A 24862-nucleotide genomic window follows, 5' to 3' on the forward strand; every position below is an offset into this window, starting at 1 on the left:
CTCGCGTCGGTGAAGCTCTCATCCCCCATCTCGTCGTCTTCTGTCGTCCGCGATGAACGTGCAGCACCCCGACATGCTTCGCCAAGGCGTCCCCAACATGCACCAGAGCATCATCAACCAGCCATTCTTCCCTCAGTCGCAGCCAGGCCAGCAGTCGCCCCCCCACAACATGGGCCCCTTCCAAAACAATCAGGGTGGTAATCCCTCACTCGGACTCATGGGTGGTCAGCCTGGCGCCTCCAACGCCGGTTACCCGCTCAACATGCAGCAAGCCCCGCCCGGTCGGCGACCAGGGATGTTCATGGCTCCACACCCCGGCGGTCCCGCGCCGTCGAGCCTCAACGCTCCCGGTGGCAGCGGTGGACCTTCTCATATGGGTGGTCTCGGGTCCGGTCAGCTGCAGAACATGTCTTCGTTCCCCGGAGGGAACATCATACGACGCGTTCAGTCTCAGCCGATGAATCCAAACGGTGCGCACCTTGGGATACAGCCTGGAATGCAGCCTGGGATGCAGCCTGGGATGCAGCACGGGATGCAACCTGGGATGATGGGTGGAGGGATGGCGCGTACCCCTATGACGGCCTCTCAGCAGCAGCAGCAGCAACACCAGATGCTCCAGTTGCGACAACAACAACAGGCTCAGCTGCAAGCGCAGGGGGGTGGTATCCCTTCGGAGATGGGGCTTCCGATGAACAGGCCGGCACATCTGCAGGCGACGGGCTCGATGCCACACGCGCGGACCGCGTCGGGACAAGCGCTTATGCCGACGTCGATGTCGCAACACGGGATGCAACAACAGATACACCAGCAGTTGCCGCACGGCGGGTATTCGAATCCCATGTCGTTACAACACCAGCCACAGCATCAACCCTCACCCCATATCGGAGGTCAACAGCAGCCCCAGCTTGCCTCGCAAACTCCCGCGGGTCGCCAAATGGCATCGGAGAACCCGATGTTCATGAACTTCCAGAATCAGCCGATCCGACCGCCTACCATCCACGGTATACCGCAGATACCCAACAACCCCCAGTTCAACGTGAACTTCAACGCGTCGCCGACACCTCCCAACCTCGGTGGCGACATGTCGCAGCGCGGAAACCCTACTACGCAGGGTCTTATCACCCCAGCCCAAGCTCTCGACAAGATGAACTCTGGGGTAGAAAACTTCCCCGTCGGTTCGTACGCGATGGGTCAACCACCGATGAACGTGCCACAGCGTCCTCCATCTCAACATAGTCCTCGTAACCCCTTCCCGATCCCACAATCACAACCGCCCCATCCCCCGCCACAACAATCCCCCCGGCAGGCTGACAGACTGGCTGGGCCAATGCAACCACCTCCAGGGCTGATGCAGCGACCACAGTCGCAGCCTCAGGTGCTCCATCGACAGTCCCCGATACCCCCCGGTTCGTCGAGGACTCCCCGCGCTACTCATACCCCCTTGCCGATGAACGGAGTCCTCAATTCACAAGGGCGTATGCCTCCAGGACCTGGGCAAAGTCCTCAAGGGCCTACGCATCAACAAGTGCAGCAGCCTGCAAGCGCTCCGCCCTCTACGCATCCCACGCAGATCGCCCCGCGGCCGCCATCAGCCAACGCCGCTGCAGCCCCCCGTGCAGCCCCCCAGCCGTCCGCCCGCCCACCATCCGCGAGTCAGCAGAGACCGGTTCCGGAGACTAATCCGGCGTCTCAAGCCGCTCCTCCCGCCCCGGCCCCAGCCCCGGCCCCGGCCCCAGCCACGGCACCTGCACCTGCACCCCCACCCGCGCCCGCGCCAACGCCTACCACAACCGCGCGAGCTACTTCGTAAGCTTCTCTGTTATGTAATGAACGCGCGCAAACCTAATCGTTCGTGCATCCTCAGCATATACCCAGTTGGATTTGGACAATCTGTATGCCGAATACTGCAGTTGAGTGGTACCTTGGGAACGGTCCACAAGGACGTGAGTAGTCGTTCCCTCGTAGCCTTGATCCATCTCGCTGAATCTTTGCATGCGTGCCGATAGAGACTCAAGCAGTCGTACTGGGACGGTATCGTCTCGACCTTCTTCACGGAGAAGGCTACGATGAAGCTCACTTTGTGGAAAGACAATCAGCAAATCGAGGCGAAGCCTTTCGGTACGGAAGCAACTGGTCTGACTCAACGCGAATGCTCACAGGAGAAAACAGAGATCGGTTACCCTATCCTTCCTCGCTTCTTCCTCGTCACGAGCCAATCAGGAGTCAAGTCCATGACGATCACCATCGACGGCGCGCGAGAGCGGCTCATTAACCAGCAGCATTCACTCGTTGAGTGCGCCAACGCGTCCTGGACGTTCCGATACCAGAACGGATACAGCATCACCCTTCGTGGGCCACTCACCGCGGACGTTGTCGTCCAACCCACACTCCACCCAGGGCAGCCTTCTCCGTCAGGCGCTGTTTCCGCGTATACGTTGAAACTGGAGCGACTGCAGTTCGATGCGTTCTTCCATGACAAGTACGTCGCAGTGGAATCCATCATCGGTGATCGAATAGCGGAGTCGCCAAGACCAATCCCGCCTTCCCCCGGTGGCGCGATCGGTCCTCACGAGGATGCGGGCCGGTTCGAAGAGGCGAAATATACCATCGAGCACGCGGTCGTCCCCGCGGAGCCTATCAACGCCTTTGGGATACCACAGGCTACGATGCGGTGCTTGGAAGTAAGCGTCTTTGCTGTACTTTTCATTTGTTGGGTCGCTGATAGAAGAATGTTCGATGTAGCTTGCGGAGAGTGTCGCGCAGATGTCAGAGCTTATACAGTTTTCAAAAGACACCAGCCTGGGGCCAGTCGGTATGTGCTAATTTACACCGTCGCCGCTTACGCGTTGCTGACGGCCGTGCAGATGCATTGGCTAGGTTCGCGGACAAGCTGCGAGCAGCGCACGCTAACAACCGTGGAGTGCCAATGACTGGGCTTCCCTATCACATCGAAGGCTCATCTTCGTTCGACGGGCACGGGATCAACGGGATCAACGGCGCACCAACCATGTTCACAAACCACCCTCCCAATGCTGTCGCAGGGCCCTCACAAGGCCCGTCGAGCGGCGTGCAATCCCAGAACGCCTCTCAATCTGACGGCACGGATGGCAAGGCGGGCCAAGGCACGCCTCAAGCGTCGCAGGCGTCGGGCTCCACTCCCGCCGCATCAGCATCTACCCCCGCTTCGGCACCTACGCCTGGAGGGCCGACGACGCCGTCGATGGCCAACGCGTCGTTGAAGCGGAAGCAGCCTACGGGCGGCCGCGCCGGAGACGACTCGCCGACCACGGCGAATGCGGAGGGGCAGCCGGCGAAAAGGGCGGCGCGAAAACGCGGGCGGACACAAGGTTCATGAGCCCGGCCGCTTCCGCGCAGTCTCACTTGCTTTATGCGTCTCTCTTGGCTCCTCCGCTATCCGCTGCTGTTCCACCCGTCTGTGCCATCTCGTCGTCCTACGTCCTGCTAGCCCCCACTTCTCCCCAATCCCCCGTATACGTCTGCGTGTGCGTTTGCGTCTGTCTTCCCTCCTACCTGTTATCTGTTCTGTGGATCTCGTTGCAATCATCGCTCAATCGATATTTTACCAGCATAGCATATACGTAGATTTGTATCTTAGTACTACATCCGGGTCGTGCGGAGGACCATCTTTCTCTTTCGCGAGGACCGGGCTGACGGGTACCTGTTGTCTTATCACCTTCCTATTTATCCATTGTCCTGTAGTGTATATTAATCTCATCTATCGCCCTCGTTGCTGCGATCCTGCGTCCGTGCGCCCGATGACCAGCGTTTGCCTTGTCATGCATCATGTCCAGATGTGTGGATGGTCCACACAATTGAGTCTGCTGCTGCGAACTCAGATTGCGGGCCCGGGACATTGACCAATGGCGACGTCGGTACCTATTGATTACGTCTTGGGCCAGGTAGATGGTGTCAGTCCGCACGCCTACGCCGCCTGCTCGCTGTGCAGATCGCGCCAAGGGGGATGGATATGGCAAGAACATAGGTACGTGTGCAACACGACCTTCGACATCGACAAGCAAGTATTATGGTAAAATACACAAGGAGCGGGGTGCGCGGGCGGTCGCTAGTTGTAGTTGAGCGGCTCGTGGCTGAAGTCGCACTGATCTCCGTATCGGCATCTGTGGGCAGAGAAGCAAAGGAGGGGTGTGATCAGCTTTCCCTTTTCGGACATCCAATGTGGCGGAATTGCAATGCTCGCCTTCCTGCCTGAAAGAAACTGCATGGTTTTCGCTTTGTATTTCTAAATCCGTCGCCGTTGCCGCCGCCGCCCCGGCCCCTCCCCCGCATCGGCGGGCCTCCCCGGCCCCGCCCCCGGGGCCCGTTCCGGTCGTTCCAGCCGTCCTCTCCCCACCGCCGGTTGGGCTCGGCGGCGCCCCGGCCGAGGCCGTTCGATTCGTGATATCCTCGGTCGAAATCTGTGTATTGTTGGCTCCCCCACCCCCCCTGATCGACCCCGACCCCCGGCGGGGCCGTCGGCGGGGGCGGCCCACCCAGTCCGCTCAGCAGCCCGTTCTGCGACAGCGCCTGCGCCTGCTGCACCAGCAGCTGAAGTTGTTCGGGGTTGAAGGCCGTCGCAGACAGCATGCTCGGGGCATCGCCCATTGTGACATCGGGCGCGAACGCGGGCGCCGCAGCAGCAAGTTGCCCGACGAGATCTGCTACGGACGTCGACGGGTGCAGCGTGTCGACGAGCGCAGGCGCACCGTCGCTCCAGAATATCGCATCGACATCAGTCCCGGTCAGCATGAGCCGCACGCCCTCGTCCACCTGCTCCTCGGGCATCTGTGCTGGCGGCTCGGCCGGGCTGTCTGGTATCTGCGCGGGGGACGCGTACGACGCGACGAGGGCAGTCTGCTCGCGCTCCTCCTGAGCGTCCCGCTCCTGGCTCTGGCTGCCTCGTGGCGGGAAATCAATCTCCGGGGGCATCTCGAGGGCTGGGGATTCGGGAAGCAGCATTAGCCCACGACTGAACCCAAAACGGCGGATCGCGTGCTCACGTTGTAGCTCGGTCCACTCCATTTGCTCTTCAAACAGATGGTTGTGCAGCGCGGCTCCTTCGTCTCGATCGAGGTCGCGCAGATTATGTGTTTGGAGCGAGCCCTGTGTAACGACGTGCGGATCGACATCAATATATAGTACATATCGCGATGCAGATGGAAAACGCTAACAGTTGCGCCGTCATCGTCATACACCGCACGGTCGATGAGCTTGATCTGCTCTAGTTGAGCGTCCGGTGCCCACGTTACCGACTTCTTCCTCTTGCCCAGAGAAGGCCCTCCTGGAGCCCCTGACGGCCCCGCAGCTGGCGCCGTCGATGGCCCTGGCGCAGCGGGTGGTGGTGTAGGAGTCGACGGGCCCGCACTCGACGCCCATGACTTCAGGACCTCCTGGAAGCCATTGACCGAGGACGGCTGCGCTATGTTCGATTCCGGCGCCTTCTTAGGGGGTGCCGTCGCGGTGGGGGCGCTGGGCGGACCCTTCTTGAAGTTGGGCAGCTCCTTCTTCGTCACCTTCGGCTTGGAGAAGAACGACGAGTCCGATTTGGCGTCCTTCACGACGGGCTTCGCCTCCTTCTTCACCGCGACGGCCTTGGGTGTCGACGAGCCTGCAACAGGGATGGCGGCCTTCTTCACGGGTGGCGCGGACTTGGATAGCGAGTCCGCTCGTCGCTTCTTGCCCTTTGTATCTGCCACAGCGTTCCTCGCGTCAATTCCCGTCGGCGGCGCAGCGCAGCGGACTGACATGACTCACCCTCTCCATCTTCGCTTTCGGCTTTGCCGGGGACCTGCTGCATGAGCATTCGTCGCCATTTGCTTTCCAGGTTCGCTGCCATGTCCTTGATAGCTGATTTGTTTTCGACGGATATGGATGGAGAGGGACAGTAGTTAGATACATGTATTTAACGACGACGGGAGTAGTGTCAGGCGAAGCAGTGTCAGGCAAAGCAGCTGTTCTACAGAGTCGATGCGTGATCGGTTCACCCGCATTCGCGGGGTTGTTGAAGTAGCACTCGCGACGCCCGTCGCACGGTGGACGCTCTGTATGTCTGAACAACGAAATTTTTAACTCACCCGGAGTAGGAGAGTCTTTGATCAGCTTCATGATTAGTTTGCCCAGCTTTGAATCCTTCAACTTCTCCACAGTGAAGGGTAAGCGGTCGATGATCTGCATCAAGTGAATCAGGAATTGCCTCTACGCCATTGACGTTCCCGATCGAGACTCACCTGCAGAAGCGGCATGATCGTCTCGACCATTTGTTGGTCATCTCGGCCTACGAACGCCAGCTTCAACCACTCCCGTACGATCTCCATAGCGGTCGGGTTGTCGACCCAAGCGCGGAAATAGTGGTTGCCAGCATTGTCTCTAATCTTAGTGAGGACGTCGAGACGGACTTGAGGATCGACAACGTCCATGCCAAAGTCGTCAAGAATGTTCACAAGCTGCGAAACCGCGCCACCACCTGTGAACGAATTCGACTGTATGAGCGGTTTCACGTCGGCGATAAGCGTCGCTCGTCGTTGCTCTGGCGAAACTTTGTTCGCAGGAGGAGCGGGAGGCGGGGTAGGGGCAGGAGCCGAGTGCGACGGCGCTGGTGACGCGGAGGAGGTAGCAGAAGAGGGTCCCGCAACAGGCTGTGCTACTTGCCCGTAGAACGAAGAAGGTGAGATACCACCGTAGTAGCCAGAATTGGGGGAGTGGAGCACAAAAGGCGACAAAGTGCCCTGCTGTTGCGGCTGTGGGGGGGAGTGAGAGTGTCGGGGGAGCTGCATGGCGTGTTGCTGCTGCTGCTGTGTCTGTTGTTGGTAATGGGAGGGGCCGGAGAGGACAAATGGCGAGTTCATGGATGTCATCGAATACTGATATTGCATGCGGGGATGGTTCTGGTGCGAGAGGTATGCGGGCTGCTGGTACTGTTGAGGAGGGCTGGAGGACGAGCCATTCATAGTCGTGAGGGAGGGACTGCGGCAAGGGTTAGGTGATTGAGATGAGGGAGGGGGCGGAACGCACTCTATGACCATCGGAGAAGATCCCTGCGGCTGTGACAATCCCTGGCCCTGGTTCTGGCTCTGCGAGTGTTGTTGTGAATGGGAGGACGTGCTTGTCGCGCCATTGAGAGAGGAATAGCTCGAGAGTGGGAGTTGGGGCGGTGGGGGGATCCACTGGTTGGAATACTGGTAGGATGGGGAGGTGCTGAGGAAAAGCGGATAGTTGTTGGATGAGCTCAGTGGGGGTGTGGGGGTGTGGTGGCCTGTGGCAAAGATGGAATGAGCCCTGGTCGCTGTTTGCTAGAGAGGACGTGCGCTGGCCCGCAACGCGTCGCTGTGGCCGGCGTCTGTCCCAAATTGCTCGTGCTCACCCTGAATGTCGCCCAATGGCAATAGGTCGTTCAAGCCACCGCCCTGCACGCTCGCAACCGTGTCCTTCCAGTCATTTGAGCCCACAGACCGCTCGTCATGGACGGAGGCGGTCTGCAGGTCGGGGATTGGTTGAGGCTGTAGCCACGCATTGTTATAGTCCATCTGCAGGTAACGCGACGATTCTTTTTGCAAAGCGGGCACTTAGGCAATTACTGCACGTTCGTCAACCGTCAGAGGTCACCTTGCCAGGCCTTAGCTGCAGCTCGCTGTTCGTTCAGCTCGCCGTTCGTGATGGTGGTCAGAGGGTTGGCCGAGTCTCCCTTTCAGTCTCCGCTTTCTACTCCCCTTATGTCCAAATACGGACAGCCTTCTCACGCTACCGCGCCCCCAAGGACACCGCAATTCATGGCCCTGGCCCCCACGCCGCCCAGACTATTCTTCTGAGCATCGCATATTGATGTCCAAGAGGTCCGATGAGCGATAGATTTTTGTCTAGTCCCAAATCGCCCTCTTGGTAGCCAGAAGGGGCGAACAATTGCCCCGGCAGCCGTGGCATACGAATGGAAAAACAATAGACGCGCAATAGAAACCGTTCGATAACGTTTGAAACCTCGGACTAATCGAGCTTGTAACGAGACAAGTTGACAATTCAACCAAACAAGTACAACGCTAGCTATCACCTCTTCATCTACAACGACAACAAAGTTTTCAACCGCTCCCTTACCCCCCTTTCAGCCCCTTCTTACACATCCCGTAAACCGTCGCGTCGCGTCGCGTCTACGTCTTTCAAAATCCAACAACACTTCAACTTCGTCAAAACAAAGCGGCCATGGCTTCCGACAATGCGGCACAGCTGGAGTATCACAAGATGCAGGTTCGTCGTCGCTCAACGCTGTCGTCCTCCCCTCACCCTATCTTCGATGTAGCTCGTGGGCAGCCTCAACGCGCTCGCCCACAACATGCGCGAGTGCGCGGCCATCGCAGACGCGTTCGTGCACACGCTCAACTATGGTTCCAACCCCCAGCCCTTCCCGCCCCTCGGCGCGAACGGCCAGTTCCCCATGACCATGGTCCCTATGCCGGTGGCTCACGACGATGGCAAGAAGCGCAAGGCGCGCGGGGATGACAATGAGGCCAAGAAGCGGGCCAAGAAGATTAAGGATCCCAACGCGCCGAAGCGGCCTGCGTCGTCGTACATCCTCTTCCAGAACGACGTCCGTAGTGAGCTCAGGAAGAAGAACCCCGAGATGCGCAACAATGAGCTCCTGAGCCACATTGCCAAGCTGTGGTCCGAGATGCCGCAGGAGCAGAAGGAGGTAAGTGCAATGTCGTCATGTTTCGCGTAGATTCTAACTCTTCGCAGGCGTACGAAGCGCGTAACAGGTCTGAGAAGGACCGATGGCTCGCGGAGAAGGCCGTTTACGAGTCTACCGGCAAGGCTGGTGAGCCGTCGGGTATTCCAGTGAGCTACACCATTAACCATCCGATGTGTGCGTGCACTCACGTCAAATAGATGCAGATAGCCCCGGTGCCGATTGTGGCCCCCATCAAGGCCCCCGTGCCTCCCCCTGTCGCGGCGACCCCGTCGTCCTCCGATGATACCTCAGGCGAGGACGACAGCGAGGACGACTCCAGCTCGGATGTCGATGAGTCCGCGATTCCTCCGCCCAAGAAGTCGAAACGGGAGGTCGCTGTAGCCCCCGCAAAAGACGAGGCCACACCGAAGAAGGAGAAGAAGCATAAGAAAGCGAAGGCGTAAAGGGGCTTCGGCGCTGCTTGTATGTTTGCTTACGCGGATATGTCCCTCGTTCTTGATGCTGGGCGTGGCTTGATGACCCTTTCGAACTTGTTCATAAGATAGTAGTGCTGCTTGTTCATAATTACGAGTTATGGCACTGAGGTGCGCTTGATCAAAATTCCTGTTTCCCGGTACAACATGATGATAGCGAGCTTACCTGGTGCTTACTAGAACGCGATGCTTACATGTGCCGTGGGCGTTGAACGTTGATCACTCCTCGAACACCAAGTGACAATGCAACATCTGCATGTCTATCATGTCCATCATGTGGTGCGCTCGGGGCGGAATGACAACCGATATCGCTCAGGCATGCATGCTCGGTGCGCCACATGCAGTAGCATGCTGAACTGAGTTGCCACTCCGAGTCGAGGGTGCGCCAGTGATGCGGCGTACATTGGCCGGTTCGAAGATCTCCGGGCGGAAGGTGGCAGGAAGTGCGTCCCCTCGAGCTTGAGTAGGTTAATGCAAGTCCCCGTGCGGGTCCTCGTGGCGGCGGAGGTGGTGGTAGCGGAAGAGGACTTGCGCCGGTAATCTGACGGTGCTGATCTGCGCGCCTTCTGCATCCACAACAGGACGCTGTGCACCTCAACTGACAGAACTCCATCCAGATCAGCCGTCGCCATACAGCGCCGCACGCGCATATGGCGACCGAAGCACCACTGCGTCGTTCAGCTACGCGTTGACCGCATGGTCGTCGACGCGTCGTGAGCGGTAGATGATCGAGGCGCTGCCTCGCCATGCAAACGTTCATCGCGGCTTCAAACTACCTCCATTAGCGATCTATCCTTAGACGCTATCCTCGTGGAGAAGGTGTTCGGTCCTATCATCTTTCTACGTCCGCCGCATGGCTTCTGCAGTTGACTGTTGCCTTGCTGTTGTCGGACCTCTGTCTAGGGCGGCCTCCCAGCACTATAAAGCCGGGGCTTCCCCACCTTCAATTTCATCAGGTCCTCCCCTCCTGAACTCCTCGAAGCCCTTCACTGGTCTTTCGTCGCACCCCCTCCTCACACGTTCGCCATGTTCTGCAAAGCCTCCCTCGTCACCGTCGCCCTCGCCCTTATGGCTGTCGCGAGTCCTCTCCAGGACACCGGCATCGCCGTCCCCTTCGCGAAGCGTTCCTCCCTTACGAACGCTGACGGCACCTTCAACCACGAGAAGGCCATCCTGTCGACCATCCAGACCAAGAAGTGAGCGTCCATTGTGTCTCGTGCCATTCATGCGGGTGCTTACTCTCTACCCCCTATCTAGCAAGCACCGCGCGAACCTGATCAACTTGGAGAAGAACGTCGGACGTCACGTCTTCAAGGAGGGCGCCGAGATCAAGCCCCTCGCGGTCGTCCCGGCGAGCCTCTCCAAGCGTCAGAAGGAGGCGCTCACGGATGAGGACGAGGACACCGAGTGGGCCGGCACGATCTCCATCGGCACCCCCGCTCAGAAGTTCTTGATCGACTTCGACACCGGCTCCTCCGACCTGTGGATCCCCTCGTCTTCTTGCAAGAGCTCGACTTGCTCCTCGAAGAAGAAGTACACCGCGTCTTCTTCGTCGACCGGCACGAAGAAGAGCGGCTCCTTCTCCATCGAGTACGGCGATGGCTCGACTGTTTCCGGCCCCGTTTACACCGACTCTGGTAAGCATCGCGGTTCATGCCCAGCATCGCCATACTGACACCACAAATAGTCACTGTCGCTGGTGTGACGGTTACGAAGCAGTACTTCTCGCCCGTGACCACCCTCTCGAGCTCCTTCGCCGACGACCCTATCGATGGCCTCCTGGGTCTCGCGTACCCCGCCATCTCCAACCTCAACCAGGTAAATGCCATTCTTGCGCACGTTAACGCATAGCCGCTGACGATGCCGTGTCCTCCTAGAACCCCTTCTTCAACACCGCCATGTCGCAGGACTCGGTCTCGAAGGGCTCCTTCGGTTTCAAGCTCGCCTCCACCGGCTCTGAGCTTTACCTCGGCGGCGCGAACAGCAAGCTCTACACGGGTTCGATCGAGCCCCACTCCGTCGACACCTCGACCGGCTTCTGGCAGATCACCGGCGCGAAGGCGTTCGTCGGCTCGACGACCGCCAACTCCGGCTTCGAGACCATCATCGACAGCGGCACCACGATCATGTACGGCCCTCCCGCCGCCATCAAGACCTTCTACAGCAAGGTCAGCGGCTCCGCCGTGTTCGACTCCGAGAACGGCTACTACTCGTTCCCGTGCAAGTCGGCGCCCTCCGTCTCCTTCAGCTGGGGCGGGAAGAAGTGGGCCATCACGGCCGACAAGTGAGTATCCTCTTTCTCCTCTCAACGAAGGACTCGCGTTGATGTCCATTCCGCTGCAGCTTCAGCCTGGGTGAGACCACCACGGGCTCGGGCAAGTGTGTCGGCGCGCTCGCAGGCCAGGACATCGGCCTCGGGAGCAACGTATGGCTGCTCGGCGACAGCTTCATGAAGAACGTCTACACCGTGTTCTCCTTCGACGACGACACCGTCGGTTTCGCCACCCTCGCTTGATTGGTTTGCTGCATTTCTTGTGTATCATGTATTTACAAGACTGGACGATACCCCGTCCCCCGCCATAGACCGCAAGCATGTGTCGTGTAGTTCTAAATGCAATCACCATCATGATATGTTTTCGTTGCTCTCAATCGTCGAACAGAAGCGGCTGCATGGCAGATGTGTACTAAAAAGGCACGCGGCGGATGATGATATGCCAGATCTGTGAGAATGACTCTCACTGAGACCAACGACTTCCACTGAGAGTGAGTGGCAACAATGAGAGTCACTATGCCGAGGAGCCATATGAGCAGGTCGCGCGACGCGTTATTTGCCGGACGGCCCACCATCATGATGTATTATTTCGCGCTCGTCGCTGAGGATGAAGACTGGGTGCTCTGCCTCGCAGAGCAGCAGCCCCGCGCATGCAAACTTTCGTTCTTCGAGCTCGTCGCGCGAGCCCTCCAGCACGTGTGGCGCGCCACGCATTGACCACAAGACGGTCTTCCTCATCGCGAGGAGCCGATCCCGGCCAACCTGGCATGCTTGTCGGACCTCGGACGACCGCGTCCAGATGGTGATCATGTTGAACGGCTTATATCAAGCCCACACAGACACAGGGCGGCGTTCAGGAGATTCGGTGCGAAAACTGTTAAGAATATGTCAAAATAATATTAATACCTCCACAGCAGCTCACTGTGAGTATTGTAAAGGCCATCGAACAAATACTGTGTCAACGAAGCTCTAGGCTTGATGATCCTACAATCACTCCGCAATGTCCTTTCAGTAAGCTCAGTATGCAAATGTAACGGTATTCATATTTCCCTTACGACTTTCCCTTACGACTCCTTTACACTTTCCTGCCCAGAATATCTTGAGCCCCACCCTGTGAGAGTCCGCGACTGCAGGGCCCGTACCAAACACCGCGGGCACATAGCCATGCTCTTTTCGATGACATAGTGAAATCTTCGTGAGAACTGTGTATGTGATCAGAATATCGTGAACACATGCTGAACACATGTGGTGTTTTCAATGTCGCAAGCATGTATTCACGATGTTCCACACAGTACACAATGTTCTTTGTATTTTCGAAGCATGGCGCATGGCGAAATAACGTGGTGGCATTTTTTCAGTCATCACCGTGATATTAAATGATTTATCAGAGAACATGCGAATATGCCCGGTACGGTGAAAGGGTGTACTGGCACACGAACTCGTCTGCGTCGTGCGATGTGGTTGGCGGCTGTACACTCGGGATATCCCGATCTGCATGAGTGGGAGTCGTTTGTCTCAGTGAGAATCACTTTCACTGTTTTGGTCGTCACTCATCATATGTTTGGTTGCTTTCAACCATCGAACAGAAGCGGGAGCAGATCTGTACAAGAAAAGGCACACGGCGGATGGTCGGAAAGATGACGTTTGCGCGCTTCTGCCGCCGTCTATGCTTCGCGCACCGCTTCTATTCCGTATACCTCTTGCTCGTTGACACACCACATATGTATGCATTGCTCTCTGCTACGTGTATGTGCTCTGACTAAGGATATCGCTTTATATGGTTATCCCGAGAGCGTCCCGCACGGTGCTGTCGAATCAGCGGGGCTCCAGCATGCTGCATAGCCCACGTATATCTTATTGCTGGTTTCACGGCGCTTGTCGCGGGGCCTGATGCGCGAATTTCGCGCCGCGCGCTCGTCTGGAGGATGTCGACGCGGATCGTCGATAGCTCGCTCAATTCTCCATGAAATTCAATATTTCTTTCGGATTCTGGGTCTCCTGATCGCCGCGGAGGGCACGGTACAAAAATTAGCGCGAAATAGGAAGGTCGAGTAAAGGCTTCCTCGGGCACCTGTCTTCAAGCAGAACCAGCACAACGAGCGACATCGTCCCTTTCTCTGGCTGGAATGTGCTTTAACAGACGCTATCGATGTGTACGGAGGGCATGAATGTAGTTTGGTTGTGATTATTCGGAAGTACGTGATCGTCTGTTCACCCGGTTTGAGGGGGTGAACAAGTATGGTATTGCTCCCACATTGGGGATGTCTATATCTTCTGTATACCCCCCTGTGTATCTTCCTTACATGTACGTTCCATTATCGACGTCAGCGCCGATATTGGGGGGTGTAGCAGAGCAATACGAGTGCCACGTCATCGCACACGAGTAGACCTCAACGTACGTATTCAAAGATCTCCGTGACGCTGGGAAAGTCTGTTTCGCGATTTCTTACCACCTTTAATGAGCCTAGCTACATCCATCTGTGTGGAAGGGTCAGAACGAAGCTCTTCTAGAAGATATAGCTGAGTAGAGGTGAGGCGAGCTAGAACAGGCGGGGATGCTACTAGTATTCCCCATCTGCGCGCTGTTTTTGAGGTCTGTGCCCTCTGTAGACTGTTTTATAGCCCATATAACAAAATTACAGCTGTATTGAATGGGATCTTGGCGGGCAATCTTCGTTCTGCTCTGGGGAAGGGGATCGTGGAGGAGTTCGCTTAAACTTCGAATATCGCGCCGAATTTTGTACCGTGCCCTCCGCACTGATAAGGAGACTCAGAATCTGAAAGAAATACCGAATTACATGGAGGTATGAGCGAGCTATCGACGATCCGCGTCGACACCCTCCAAACGGGCGCGCGGCGCGAAATTCGCGCGTCAGGCCCCGCGACAAGCGCCGTGAAACCAGCAATAGCAAAGCGAGGCGGTGACCACGCCACTGTCCATCCAGATGGACAAAAGCTGCCTTCGCGTCCACCGTTCGACATACAATGACCACATATGACAATGATACGCAGACACCCGCGCCGCAGTCCGAGGCTGAGCTCGGGCTGGGCGCGATTATGGCGATTGCTTACACTGCCGGGCAGACCCCGGAGCCCACGGCCAGCTTTCTGCCGAGCCCTATATAACGGGCCCGCGTCCATCCGTTCGACCACCTTCGCCCGACTTATCACTTCCCCCCATCGATGTCCCAGCCCCCGCCCTACAGCTCTAACGGTCCCCCGATCAACCCCGACAGACGGCCTCTGCCTCCGGGCTGGATTGAGCAGTGGGATGCCAGGTACGTCTGCTGCACCCGTTGCGATTGTGGCTGAGTTGCTAACGGCACGCACCAATCACCCCAGCTACAAGACTTGGTACGTCTCTCGTTAGTCCTATCGAGGTCGGCACCCCATCTCATCGCAACGCCTGAGCAGGTTCTACGTGAACACCTCGGAGAACCCGCCGCGCTCGTCGTGGGTCCACCCGCTGGGACCTGCGCCTCCCACGCCGCAGCCATCCCCATTCGCGCCTCCGCCCGGCCCTCCACCCCCAGAGAACCGCGGATACAGCCCGTACCCCCCGCAGGGCGGCTACAACCAGGGCTACGGCCAGCCCCCTCCCCAGCAGTGGGCGCAATCCCCGCCCCCGCAAGGCGGCTACTACGGGAGCCCGCCGCCGCAGGGTGGCTACCCGCCGTACGGCGGTGCACCCCCGCAAGAGAACAGGGGTGAGTCCGCTGAATACAGTTCGTCGTGTGAGTGCGAAGCTGATAGGTCATCTGTCAGGCTGGTTCGGATCGAGTACGCCTCAGCCCCAGGGGTACGCTCAGCAAGCGCCGCCGAAGAAGTCCGGTCCGGGAATGGGCACCGCACTGCTGGCAGGTGCGATACACGGACAGACGCGTCCGTAAGCTATGTGCTGATATCTCGTGTCAGGTGGTGCGGGTCTGGTCGGCGGTGCTCTGCTCATGGATGCGTTCGAGGACCATGAGGACCATGAGCGTGAGGAGGCGTACGATCAGGGTGAGTCCACTACGTTTCCCCTGCGCGGCGGCATGCTAATGTGCTTCTTTCTTCTGTGAAGGTTATGATCAGGGCTTCGACCAGGGGAATGATGACGGCGGCGGTGGTGACTGGTAGTTGCCCACTATCCCCATTGGAGCCTCTTTCGGTGCCTTCGAGTCGGACGTTTCGGTGATTATCAAGTTCGCCACTATTGCTGCCTTATCCTCTAGTGCCGCGTTGTACAGTAGATACACGTTGTATTTCTTCTCTGGATGATACCATGGCTTACTGAAAGCTCCCGAGTTGAGAGGTGAACATGCTTCGGTAGAGCCATGAAGTACGCTGTGCTAGTAAGCATGTAATATTACATATAAGCATGGACAGGATATGATGACTGGCCTACAAGATATTATATATCTTGTGCTGTCTGACTAAGTAAGTGCTCGCGGCCAATATTCCCGCTACCTTCAAGGTAGTGGGTCTTCCAAGCCAGCATTGTTATAATATTCCCGCTACCTTCAAGGTAGTGGGTCTTCCAAGCCAGCATTGTTATAGGGCGCCCCGCAAGAATTTTCATTTCACGTGCAGGATCACGTGGATTATGGCCCGGACCGCCGAGGGCCCGAGGCTGCTGTTGTTCATTCCTCTGCACGCTTTCTGTTTGCCCCATCGTCCTCTCCTCTCTCTATATCCATCATGCCGCGTGTGTTCACCGGCAACTGTGCTGCAGTCCTCGCGTCTATTTGCTTCGACGACTCAGCGGCACGCTCTGTGGTGTCTACATTCTTCGCGCTCTCTCATGCCATACATCGAACTGTCTCTTCCGGTACGGTGGAACTATCAATAATCACACTCACCACTCGGGGCCTATAGATCTACCTACCCCTGATGGGTGGCTGTCGTGCTCGATGTCAATCCGAGTGGGCTCTCTGCGCTCCTACGACGTCCTTTTAGGGCGCGATTGGGCGACAGCCTGCAATCCTGTCGTGCCGTGTTGCTCGAGCATCACATTATTCCCCCTCGAACCTATCGCCAATTCGCCGACGACTGCGCTCATCAACTGGGTTTTGCTGTATGCCTTCGCATGCGCATACCCTGCACTCACGGTGAGGAGACATTTGCTAGGTGAAGCACCATTTGGAACCGAACCACTGCTACATTCTGTACAACGCCAGCTTCGTGACTTCCGTTTCGATGTTCGCACGGAGCCTACAGGTCGGCGTGACTACGCCAATCTGTCACCAGCTCCCCGCCTCCCTTGGGAACAAAACTGCATGCGCGAGTGGCATGTCTGTCCGTGGCAGGGCCGCTTCTTCGGAAATGGTGGATCACTTGTAAACGTCTTCGACCTTTTCGACGTCGACGTCGAGGATCGAGCCCGCCGAAGACAGACTCATTACAGCCATGTTGTGACATGGCGTCTCGAAAATACGCAAATACGCACATGTACTGCGATGGCATGTGCATCTTCGAAGACTTTTTCCTCCCCGAGGAGCTATATACCGTCCCCGTGGTGATCGTGGGGGACGCCTTTTCTCTCTGTGGGATGTCACACACAAACGGACGTTGGATAGCTTCGCTTCCTTGTACTATAGCCAGAATTTGAATTCGCCGCCCCCGTCCCGTTCCATAAGAACTGCCATACACGCACAGAGGTAGCGGGTGATGCCGCTTGTCGGCGCTACAAGACTTATTATTGTTCCGGGGTGAACGCAATATTTACGCGTGTGCAGCGCGAGCTGCCTGCTTGAGAAGCGCCTATGCTGTGAGTAAGTATAGCGTCCGTGACACACCCACGTGGCAGCATGTCACAGCACACACTGACCAATCGTGAGCGTTTCCTGGAGCAAGCAGAAACCTCGACATTTGTTGGCCATGGCTGTCAAGGCAAAGGCGCGGTACGTGCAACCTGTGTCTCCGTGTCTCCCTTACTCACCAGGGTATGCAGGACGATCATCGTCCGCTTGATCTCTACGGCGCAGACGGGGTACTTTTACACGGCGCAGAGGTTGCGCATCGGCCCCAGGTTGGCAGCGGTGAAGTACGATCCACGAGGTGCGTCAGGATGTGTTTCATTTAGTCTGTACACTCGTTGACGGCCCTCATACACAGTGAAGAACCGTGTGCTGTTTGTGGAGAGCAAGAAGACGTCAAAGAAGTAGTGCACTCCTGTCTCGCTCACCACCTGCGTTCTTCCATGTCATGCACCATACTGTCCAGCTCTCTGCCAGCTCTAATTCCATCGCACTGCACGCCTGAACCTCCCCTGCACCGAACTTCTCCTACTTTGAACTCCGTCTGCCTGTTCCACGAAGCTCAGACTCTTGGCAAGACGAGTTACGATGCCCGCGTGGTGCACCCTCTTCTGACACTTCTTAGCGTGCCATTTGCATCATGCTTTCGTCGCAAGGTCTCGGAAACTCTGTGGGCCAGGTCTGCACCTGATAATCCGGCGAAACTCGGTGTTCTATCAGCACTTCCCCACCGTCGATATCAGACAGAATGCGACGCCCAGATGGAATATCAGAGATGCGTCTTGTCTGGCGAAACGGGGGTATGAACAGCATAGATATGTGCTCGAGGAACATCTACCAGGTAATTACAATGGGACGTGCGGTCATGATCGTGATGCATGATGCGGAAGCAGAAGCGGGGTACCAACAACAACAGCAGAACGCATAAAAGGCGGGAGCGGACGAGCGGGCGGAGGGGTGATGGTGGTACAGTCGCCACGCCCGCGCGGTCCAAGTACACAAACTTATAGGTATAACAACATGGTGCTCACCGCTTCTGCCCCTCAGTCCGCCTCCATGAGCTCCAGATAACTTTCGGGCACGAGCGCGTGCCCGCTGCCCTCTCTTTCGACGATCGCCCAGCCCACTCCGCCGCCCCGTCCGAGGACGTGCACGATCTGTTCCTCCTCCAACGCCATCTCCGCCGTGCCCTCCGGCTCAAACGCGTACAACGCGCGATATAGCCCGGGTGCTAAGGGCCCGTCGTCCGCGTCGCCCTCCCCTTCTCCCTCGTACGCGTCTTCGAACTCCTCTTCCTGGTACGGGTTCCCCGACTCGTCCGTGGGCGAGGACACATCAAAGTTGCGCTCGAAGTCCGTCTTTGACGGTGCTTCGGCAGCGTCTGCCGGGCCCTGACCCTCTCCCCAGCTGAAGTGCGTGCTCAGGGTGTTCCAGCGGTAGGCGCCCCAGCTTCCCCGCGCGTCCTCGCCCGTGTCCTCGTCATCTCCATCTGCGCGGGAAGACGCTGCCGAGGAAGAAGACGCGGTCGAGTACGTCGACCAGCGCTGGCGGGGTCGGTTCGCTCGCGGGACGTCCGGGCCGCGTCCGAAATGGCGATCGTCGGCGGGGTCGTACGCGAAGTCGCGGATCTTGAAGAGCAGGGAGCAGCGCTTCGGCTGCGCAGTCGGCGTTACGGTCGTCGTGGAGGACGAGGACGCCTCGGGCTCGTGTGCGGTCTGCAGGAGGGAAGACTTTGACTGACGGTTTGAGCGCACTGTCGAGGAGTGGCGGGAGAGTGCAGCGGACGTGCGTCGCGAGGCGGCTGGGCTTGGTGGTGCAGGGCGGGAGGAGGTGAGGGAATCGCGGTTCTGGCTCGTGAGAGCGGATGCGACGAGCGGGACCGGGGCTGAGTCAGCGTCGGACGGTGGATCTGGCACGGTGATTTGTGTGGTCGGTGTCTTCAGCTGGAAGGCGTTGTTTGGGGTGGGTGTTGCGGGTGAAGGGAGGCTCGTGCCCACTGAAAGGGCAGGCTGTGGTATCGAGGCGGTCGTAGGCGTCGACTCTCCGTTCGTAAGTGCCATGTCGTTCACGCCCCGCGCGATACTCTTGGTCGACGAGGAGGACGATGGGCGCGATGCGAACTCGTGTGCGCCAAGACGCGGCGGCGGGTAGAATGGCGAACCTGGCGAGGGGAAAGGAGAAGGAGACACTTTCTCGACTGGCAGCGCCAGACGCAAATCTGCGGCGGAAACGCAAAATCCGTTCAAGACAATTAATAGGCCGGACCCGCTCCCTCGGAAACGCACTCACCGCTGGACTCCTGCGCAACGATGGACGCCATGGATGGCTTGGGTTGGCTTGGTGCGGTGTTGGGGAGACGTCTCGGCGCCGGGCACGGGGGCTGCTCGTCGTGGTAGGCAATGAGGAGGGTTTTCAGGTAATTCCACACGTTCAGCACGAAAAGGTACACCCAGTTCGCACTCCGCAGGGGCGTTTGCTATGGCAATGTCAACTCAGAATTGTAATTATCGTGAGAAAGCTGGGGATAGCTTACCTTGTAGCCCAAAACGGTCCACAAATCCATCTTGACCGTTGTCCAGGCTGTCGAGCTCGTCTCTGAGATCCTCTTCCCCGTCGGCTTGGCTGTGTCTTTAGACTCATCCTGTACATCGGTGCACTCTCAGGCATGCGGTAAACGTGCGGCCTTGCCGTGTTCGAAGGTGTCGCCATGTGTTTACCATGACAGTGTCTAATGCACCTACAGAGTCCGAGCTCCGAACTACCTGCAGGCCACTTTGTCGAAGATCCGACACTGCTTGGGACCACGATGAGCTACTATTTGACCGTGCTGCACACCTGCGCAAACGAACTCGGTGCATATAATGTATGTGCCTCAGCTCTAGCCTTGTCTTCTCACAGGTTCAGCAGCCGTGGCCCCTCTGCTCTTCCCGGAGATTACTTGTACACTGCGACCCCGCGTCTTCTCATTCATCTCAACTGCAAAACCAGTGCTGGCCTGCAGTGACTTTCACGTTTTGTCTCAAACCCTGTCCCTAATTGCGATGCGAGAGGTGCATTGGCCCGTAACGTGGACGCCGTCAACCTTGGGAGCCCGTTTCCGCAGGACTGAGCGGAGAAGCCAGCAGGCATGGCGGAAGACATAACTCCTCGGGTAAATACATTTGATCTCTTGCTAAGGCAAACTCACAACATTTAGCAGTTGAGTGATATGTCACCGTAATGCAGAGCGACACCATATTCGCATACATGCCATCGGGCAAAGCAACCGCCAGTTGACAGACTACGTCTACCGCTGTCGGTGTAGTCGATGATATGTTTACTAACATATGATGCCATAGTTTGCCGGCCCTGGCGCGCCGTTGACCAACCACTGGGCTGCTTGTACAGTGCGAGGGTGCATACGTATAGGAACTGCCATTGCACGTCGTCAGTCTTACAAAAGATCTAGAAGTATCGCCCCGACCCCCGTCGCCCCATGTTTCTTCCGGCCTTCGTCGAGCTAATTTTCACCGCACTCTGCTTGACTACAGCGACGTTTCCTTCGGTATCGATTCTAACTGGTACGTCCCTCCGTCGTGACCCATTTGTAGCAGGCCGGGTCCGCGTGTTATCTTTCATTGATGTCAAGGTCGTTACCGCGATCACAAACGGGATCACAGCTCGTCAAAGTCCTGAAGTATAGTGACGTCCTTGACGGCGAGGGCCCGACGCGCTCGTTGGCCGTCATCAAGACGTGCCCGTCAACTCCACTGGTGTCCAGCTCCACCTACGCACACGCAAGAGTGCTACCAAGCGATGTGTGAGGGTCGATCGAGGGAACGGGCTTGGTATGACCTATTCCCTTCTCATTGCTGAGTATCTTCTGTGCATCACCGACATCGTTGTATCTATACCGTGCCCTCGAGAAGGGATCTTAACTGTATGCATCGCTTCTTCGCATAATTCCTCGCATTCCGTGGGGGACCCACGTCTTGCAATCGTCTATAACTGACGTTACATCACCGGTCAGCGCTGTTACGACAGGCGAGGGGGGGCATGCTCACTTCCCGCTACACGTTCGCCTTCCGGACCACGGTCGAGCTCGTCTCAGTAACACGAGAACAAGAATTTTCAGAAAACGTATTCTTGGTCTCCCCGCCCGTGCAGTGCCCCGAGAGGACGCCCACGAGCAGGTACTTATCCCGAGGACCACGAATTCCTGCCCATGCTAGTACTTCTGCCTGTGTCATGTGCGGGAGCATACGGAATAGTGCATATACATGTATTGTACACTGAAACCCTTAGTACTCCGGGTCTGAAGGTGTAATTAATAGCCTGCCTGCTACGAAGAACAGACCTATTTGCTCAGAAGAGAGCTTGGGATGCTCGTCGAGCGGCGAGGAGCTGTATAACGCGATCACGTTACCGCATCCTACGGAGGTTTGACGCCGGCGAGTCGCGACTGAGCATCGTTGCCCACGTTGGCTCGGTATCCGGGAACGGCGATTGATTGCATATACATATGTACGCGAGAGATGGAGAAGAATGAGGGGATAGAAGACATTGTATGGCAGAGGTCGACCAGAAACTATAACTACACATGTACAGATCCTGACCGAAGAAGCGAGGTCGTAAAGTCCCGGGTATGAAACTCAACACGTATCCTACATTTCGTACATTTTGAGAAGAAGAATAGTAAGAAGAAAAGAGACATTCAATCGCCTCATTGATTCCCCAGCAAATATGGCGCATGTGCATCCCCGAAACACACCCCTTTATTGTCGCGCAGATGCCGTAACAGCGCGTCCCGCCTACTGAACGCCTTCCTGCACCCGCCCACCATTTTGATCTCCTGGTACACGAGCGGCCTCTCTTTCATCCTCTCCGTAGGCACCCCGAGCTCCTTCGCCTCGGCGAGCGGAACACCGCAGCACTTGAAGCTCTCGTCGTTGTTGCTCCGCATGTGCGTGTTGACGTGCCGCGCGAGGTCCGGGAGGCGCCCTTTGGGCGCCACGTACGAGCAAAATGAGCATTTCAGGGGGTTTTTGGAGACGACGCGGCGCGCGTTTGGCGAGACGGCAGTATTCCGGCGGGGTGTGAAAATAACCTCTGGCTTTGACGAATCGCGCGACGACGACGATGATGAAGGAGAGGGGGGAGGGTAAGAAGAGGAAGCGAATGGTGAGGATGCCGATGATGAAGGAGAGGGGGAAGAGTAGGAGGAGGGACCTGACGATGAAGGAGAGGGTGAAGGGTAAGAAGAGGATGCCGACGACGAAGGAGTAGGAGAGGGGTAGTAAGAGGAATAGGTGGGCTGTTGGTGGAGGGGCCTGCTTTCGCGCCTGCGAGACTGTGGGGTAGATTCCGCCTGGCATCCGCCAAACACCGTGGTGGCTGTACCTGGTGGCGAGGTCGGCGCATACACGTTTGCGGGGCAGCAAGTGAGCGCGTCCGCGATGGTCGAATGGACTGGGATTGTGCCTGGGGCCATCAACGCATCGCGCGACGACACCGACAATGAGGGAGCAAGGGCAGGGTAGTAGGAAGGCGGAGAGGACACCATGTTACTGACAGATTGCGAGGCCGGCGCATACACGTCCGTGGGGCAGCCTCCTGGCGCGTCCGCAATGGTCGAATAGGCGCTCTGGATTGGGAGTGTACCTCTGGCCGCCCATGGGTCGACGCTCATGGAAGAGTGCTGACGCGTTTCGAAGTCTGACTGTAGGGGCGGCGGTAGGGAGCTCGCGTCCCACTGGTCGTACGCGTATTGCGAGAGAGGTTCCAGCTGGGGCGTGCTCAAAAGAGACGCTGGTGATCCATAGGCGTACGCCGCGGCATCGTCAAGCATGAGAGAGGACATAAGCTGCACGTCCGCGCTAAAATACAGTTGAGTAAAACAGGTATCTATGAGTATAACGCGACGTACCAGTCGTTCAACAGCGCCTGCTCGAGGTGTAGACGACGGTCATAGGATGAGTAGTCCCCTTGAAGATCGGGACACGGCCCAGGCCCCGGATGGGCTAAGTCCATTCGGAAAAAAGCATCATCGACACCATACATGTAGTCTGCATGTACGCTGTCGGAAGCAGAGCTATCCAGAAAGTGTGTGAGAGTGTGCGAGGGTGCGGGGTGGATGCGAGAGTTGAGTGAGGCCATGGCGCCGGCTCTTGGAGGTGGTGGGGGGAAGTGGGGGGTGTTTTCGCGTCCTCGCGCACCCCCCCAGGTATATATGGCGTCCCCAGCGCCGTTTGCTGTTGTTTTTGCTGCCCATGGTGGTCGTTCGTGCCATTCTAGCGTAGAGCCAGGCGTAGTGGTGAGCTAGACGCCGGAAAACGTCCCCAGGAGGGGTGATCTTTCCACACGCAAGCCAGATCTTTGGCGCTTACTGTTGACCCTTCACATTTAGCCGCCCGACTCTGGTCGTGCAAGGCTCGTCCATCACAGATTTGACCCGGATCTTGCAATGGGATATAATCTAGCTATCATGGACTTGTAATCGGTTGTAATGTACCCAATGATCGTTAGTTCGCAATCTGTCGTAATGCCACTACGATCGCGTTGAGCCCCTTACAACCGCCGCAATAATTGCGAAATCCCCAATCATTCCAAGGTCTTTGAATATTCTACGTGCACGCAAGGTGTATAATGGGCTAGCAGATCGCCCGCTTTTCGCAATCCGGATCGTCGTACTGTGCACGGGAGATACAGGAAACACAATCAAATATATAAAACAATACTGAAAACAGACATCTAACCGAGTAATATTACATGTGCGCACTACTACTACATATACGTGCTATTAGATTCGCCCTAGGAGTCCCGAAGCCACCAAGACAAGAGGGCCGCGAGCCGTGAGCGAGAGGACCGCGAGACAGAGAACCGCGAGTCCGTCGAACCGCATAGCCTTGACCGAAGCTTGATCCAGAGCACTTGGCAGACAGCGAGGTGACAAGAGAAGACGGCCAGCACGGCGAGCAAAGACGACACGAAGCCCCTAGTCCAGACAGCTAGCATTCAAGTAGACTGAGATAGAGTAGGAGCACGTTGCCAGGGAAAGCGATCAGGTAGGGACCCGCTAGAAGCCCAAGTACAAGCACACTAGTGACAGACGAGTCCGGAGAGCAGCTAGACCAAAGCGCAGCGATGCCATCCCGGCAGTACACGAGAGAGAGATCCGCGAGATAGAGGGGAGAGGCAGTGGGCGTCGAGGGGGAGAGTGGAGAGACATGAGTGGAGAGAGAGAGGAAAGGGCGCGCGAGATGTCCGTCTCTAGGAGACTGAGATTGAAGCTCCGCCGATGAACTGTACAGGACGTCCAACAGTTGTGCGAAGTGTCGGTAAAATCGAGCGCGCGAGTTGTGAGTGGATGGTATTGGCTCGCAAAGCAGGCAAGGATTGCGCAGGTTGCAAGACGATTGCAAGACGATGATGAGCGCCTCGCAATCTGGTTCCAAGCAGATGTAATGATCCGGGCGTTTACCATCAAGGCCGAGATTACGATGACTTTACAAAGTGTTATAAGACCTTGTAATGGTGGGAATAATGATCACTCTAACAACTTCGACGCCGTTTTTGTGATGTCAAACACGCGTTCTCGGATCCTCCACATACCCCCAAACTTCGGATATGCATGTGTTGCAGCGGTATCAGCGTTCTCCCCAGATATTAGAGTGCCTACCTGCTATGCTTCCAAAAACCTTCCATC

At 57.2% G+C, this 24862-nt stretch overlaps 8 protein-coding genes across 8 annotated transcripts; 5 read left to right on the top strand and 3 right to left on the bottom strand.

Annotated features, from left to right (window-relative positions):
* Positions 1–52: 52 nt before the first annotated feature.
* Positions 53–3734, top strand: TRAVEDRAFT_63636 (uncharacterized protein; the record flags this gene model as incomplete). The annotated part of the gene is made up of 5 exons (XM_008037698.1): positions 53–1806; positions 1865–1943; positions 2007–2681; positions 2743–2812; positions 2865–3734. 5 exons carry the CDS (start codon positions 53–55, stop codon positions 3353–3355), a joined length of 3069 nt encoding a protein of 1022 aa, XP_008035889.1. The 3' UTR covers positions 3356–3734.
* Positions 3735–3992: 258 nt separating this feature from the next.
* On the bottom strand, positions 3993–7541 carry TRAVEDRAFT_70389 (uncharacterized protein; the record flags this gene model as incomplete). Its single annotated transcript, XM_008037699.1, has 9 exons — positions 3993–4139; positions 4220–4955; positions 5019–5121; positions 5190–5707; positions 5773–5865; positions 6093–6186; positions 6246–6981; positions 7030–7270; positions 7379–7541. The coding sequence occupies 9 exons, from the start codon at positions 7539–7541 to the stop codon at positions 4085–4087; spliced, it is 2739 nt and encodes a 912-aa protein (XP_008035890.1). The 3' UTR covers positions 3993–4084.
* Positions 7542–8142: 601 nt separating this feature from the next.
* Positions 8143–9308, top strand: TRAVEDRAFT_164110 (HMG-box). The gene is made up of 4 exons (XM_008037700.1): positions 8143–8253; positions 8306–8695; positions 8743–8841; positions 8893–9308. The coding sequence occupies exons 1-4, from the start codon at positions 8209–8211 to the stop codon at positions 9136–9138; spliced, it is 780 nt and encodes a 259-aa protein (XP_008035891.1). The 5' UTR covers positions 8143–8208; the 3' UTR covers positions 9139–9308.
* Positions 9309–10194: 886 nt separating this feature from the next.
* Positions 10195–11804, top strand: TRAVEDRAFT_27566 (acid protease; the record flags this gene model as incomplete). Its single annotated transcript, XM_008036689.1, has 5 exons — positions 10195–10364; positions 10426–10805; positions 10856–10986; positions 11046–11452; positions 11512–11804. 5 exons carry the CDS (start codon positions 10195–10197, stop codon positions 11681–11683), a joined length of 1260 nt encoding a protein of 419 aa, XP_008034880.1. The 3' UTR covers positions 11684–11804.
* Positions 11805–14613: 2809 nt separating this feature from the next.
* TRAVEDRAFT_27567 (uncharacterized protein) lies at positions 14614–15725 on the top strand. Its single transcript, XM_008036690.1, has 6 exons — positions 14614–14718; positions 14783–14794; positions 14855–15147; positions 15206–15301; positions 15356–15442; positions 15504–15725. The coding sequence occupies exons 1-6, from the start codon at positions 14624–14626 to the stop codon at positions 15557–15559; spliced, it is 639 nt and encodes a 212-aa protein (XP_008034881.1). The 5' UTR covers positions 14614–14623; the 3' UTR covers positions 15560–15725.
* A 1574-nt stretch (positions 15726–17299) lies between these two features.
* TRAVEDRAFT_45075 (mitochondrial 54S ribosomal protein YmL39) lies at positions 17300–17586 on the top strand (the record flags this gene model as incomplete). The annotated part of the gene is made up of 3 exons (XM_008036923.1): positions 17300–17322; positions 17373–17479; positions 17537–17586. 3 exons carry the CDS (start codon positions 17300–17302, stop codon positions 17584–17586), a joined length of 180 nt encoding a protein of 59 aa, XP_008035114.1.
* A 389-nt stretch (positions 17587–17975) lies between these two features.
* Positions 17976–19741, bottom strand: TRAVEDRAFT_63640 (uncharacterized protein; the record flags this gene model as incomplete). The annotated part of the gene is made up of 3 exons (XM_008037701.1): positions 17976–19396; positions 19468–19654; positions 19712–19741. The coding sequence occupies 3 exons, from the start codon at positions 19739–19741 to the stop codon at positions 18222–18224; spliced, it is 1392 nt and encodes a 463-aa protein (XP_008035892.1). The 3' UTR covers positions 17976–18221.
* A 2172-nt stretch (positions 19742–21913) lies between these two features.
* Positions 21914–22180, bottom strand: TRAVEDRAFT_106379 (uncharacterized protein; the record flags this gene model as incomplete). The annotated part of the gene is made up of 1 exon (XM_008037702.1): positions 21914–22180. A coding segment is annotated over one exon (267 nt), but the record flags the coding sequence as incomplete, so codon positions are not given.
* Positions 22181–24862: the final 2682 nt, after the last annotated feature.

The sequence above is a fragment of the Trametes versicolor genome (genome assembly GCF_000271585.1).
Source record: "Trametes versicolor FP-101664 SS1 unplaced genomic scaffold TRAVEscaffold_3, whole genome shotgun sequence".
Taxonomy (NCBI): Eukaryota; Fungi; Basidiomycota; class Agaricomycetes; order Polyporales; family Polyporaceae; genus Trametes; species Trametes versicolor.

Excerpts from the sequence above, each read along its gene's own strand:
- TRAVEDRAFT_164110 (XM_008037700.1), top strand. The coding sequence starts at position 8,209 with ATGGCTTCCGACAATGCGGCACAGCTGGAGTATCACAAGATGCAG. Across the intron at positions 8,254-8,305 it reads TGGAGTATCACAAGATGCAG|CTCGTGGGCAGCCTCAACGC; the intron begins GTTCGTCGTCGC and ends TCTTCGATGTAG. Across the intron at positions 8,842-8,892 it reads GTGAGCCGTCGGGTATTCCA|ATGCAGATAGCCCCGGTGCC; the intron begins GTGAGCTACACC and ends CACGTCAAATAG.
- TRAVEDRAFT_27567 (XM_008036690.1), top strand. The coding sequence starts at position 14,624 with ATGTCCCAGCCCCCGCCCTACAGCTCTAACGGTCCCCCGATCAACCCC. Across the intron at positions 15,302-15,355 it reads GGGCACCGCACTGCTGGCAG|GTGGTGCGGGTCTGGTCGGC; the intron begins GTGCGATACACG and ends ATCTCGTGTCAG. Across the intron at positions 15,443-15,503 it reads TGAGGAGGCGTACGATCAGG|GTTATGATCAGGGCTTCGAC; the intron begins GTGAGTCCACTA and ends TCTTCTGTGAAG.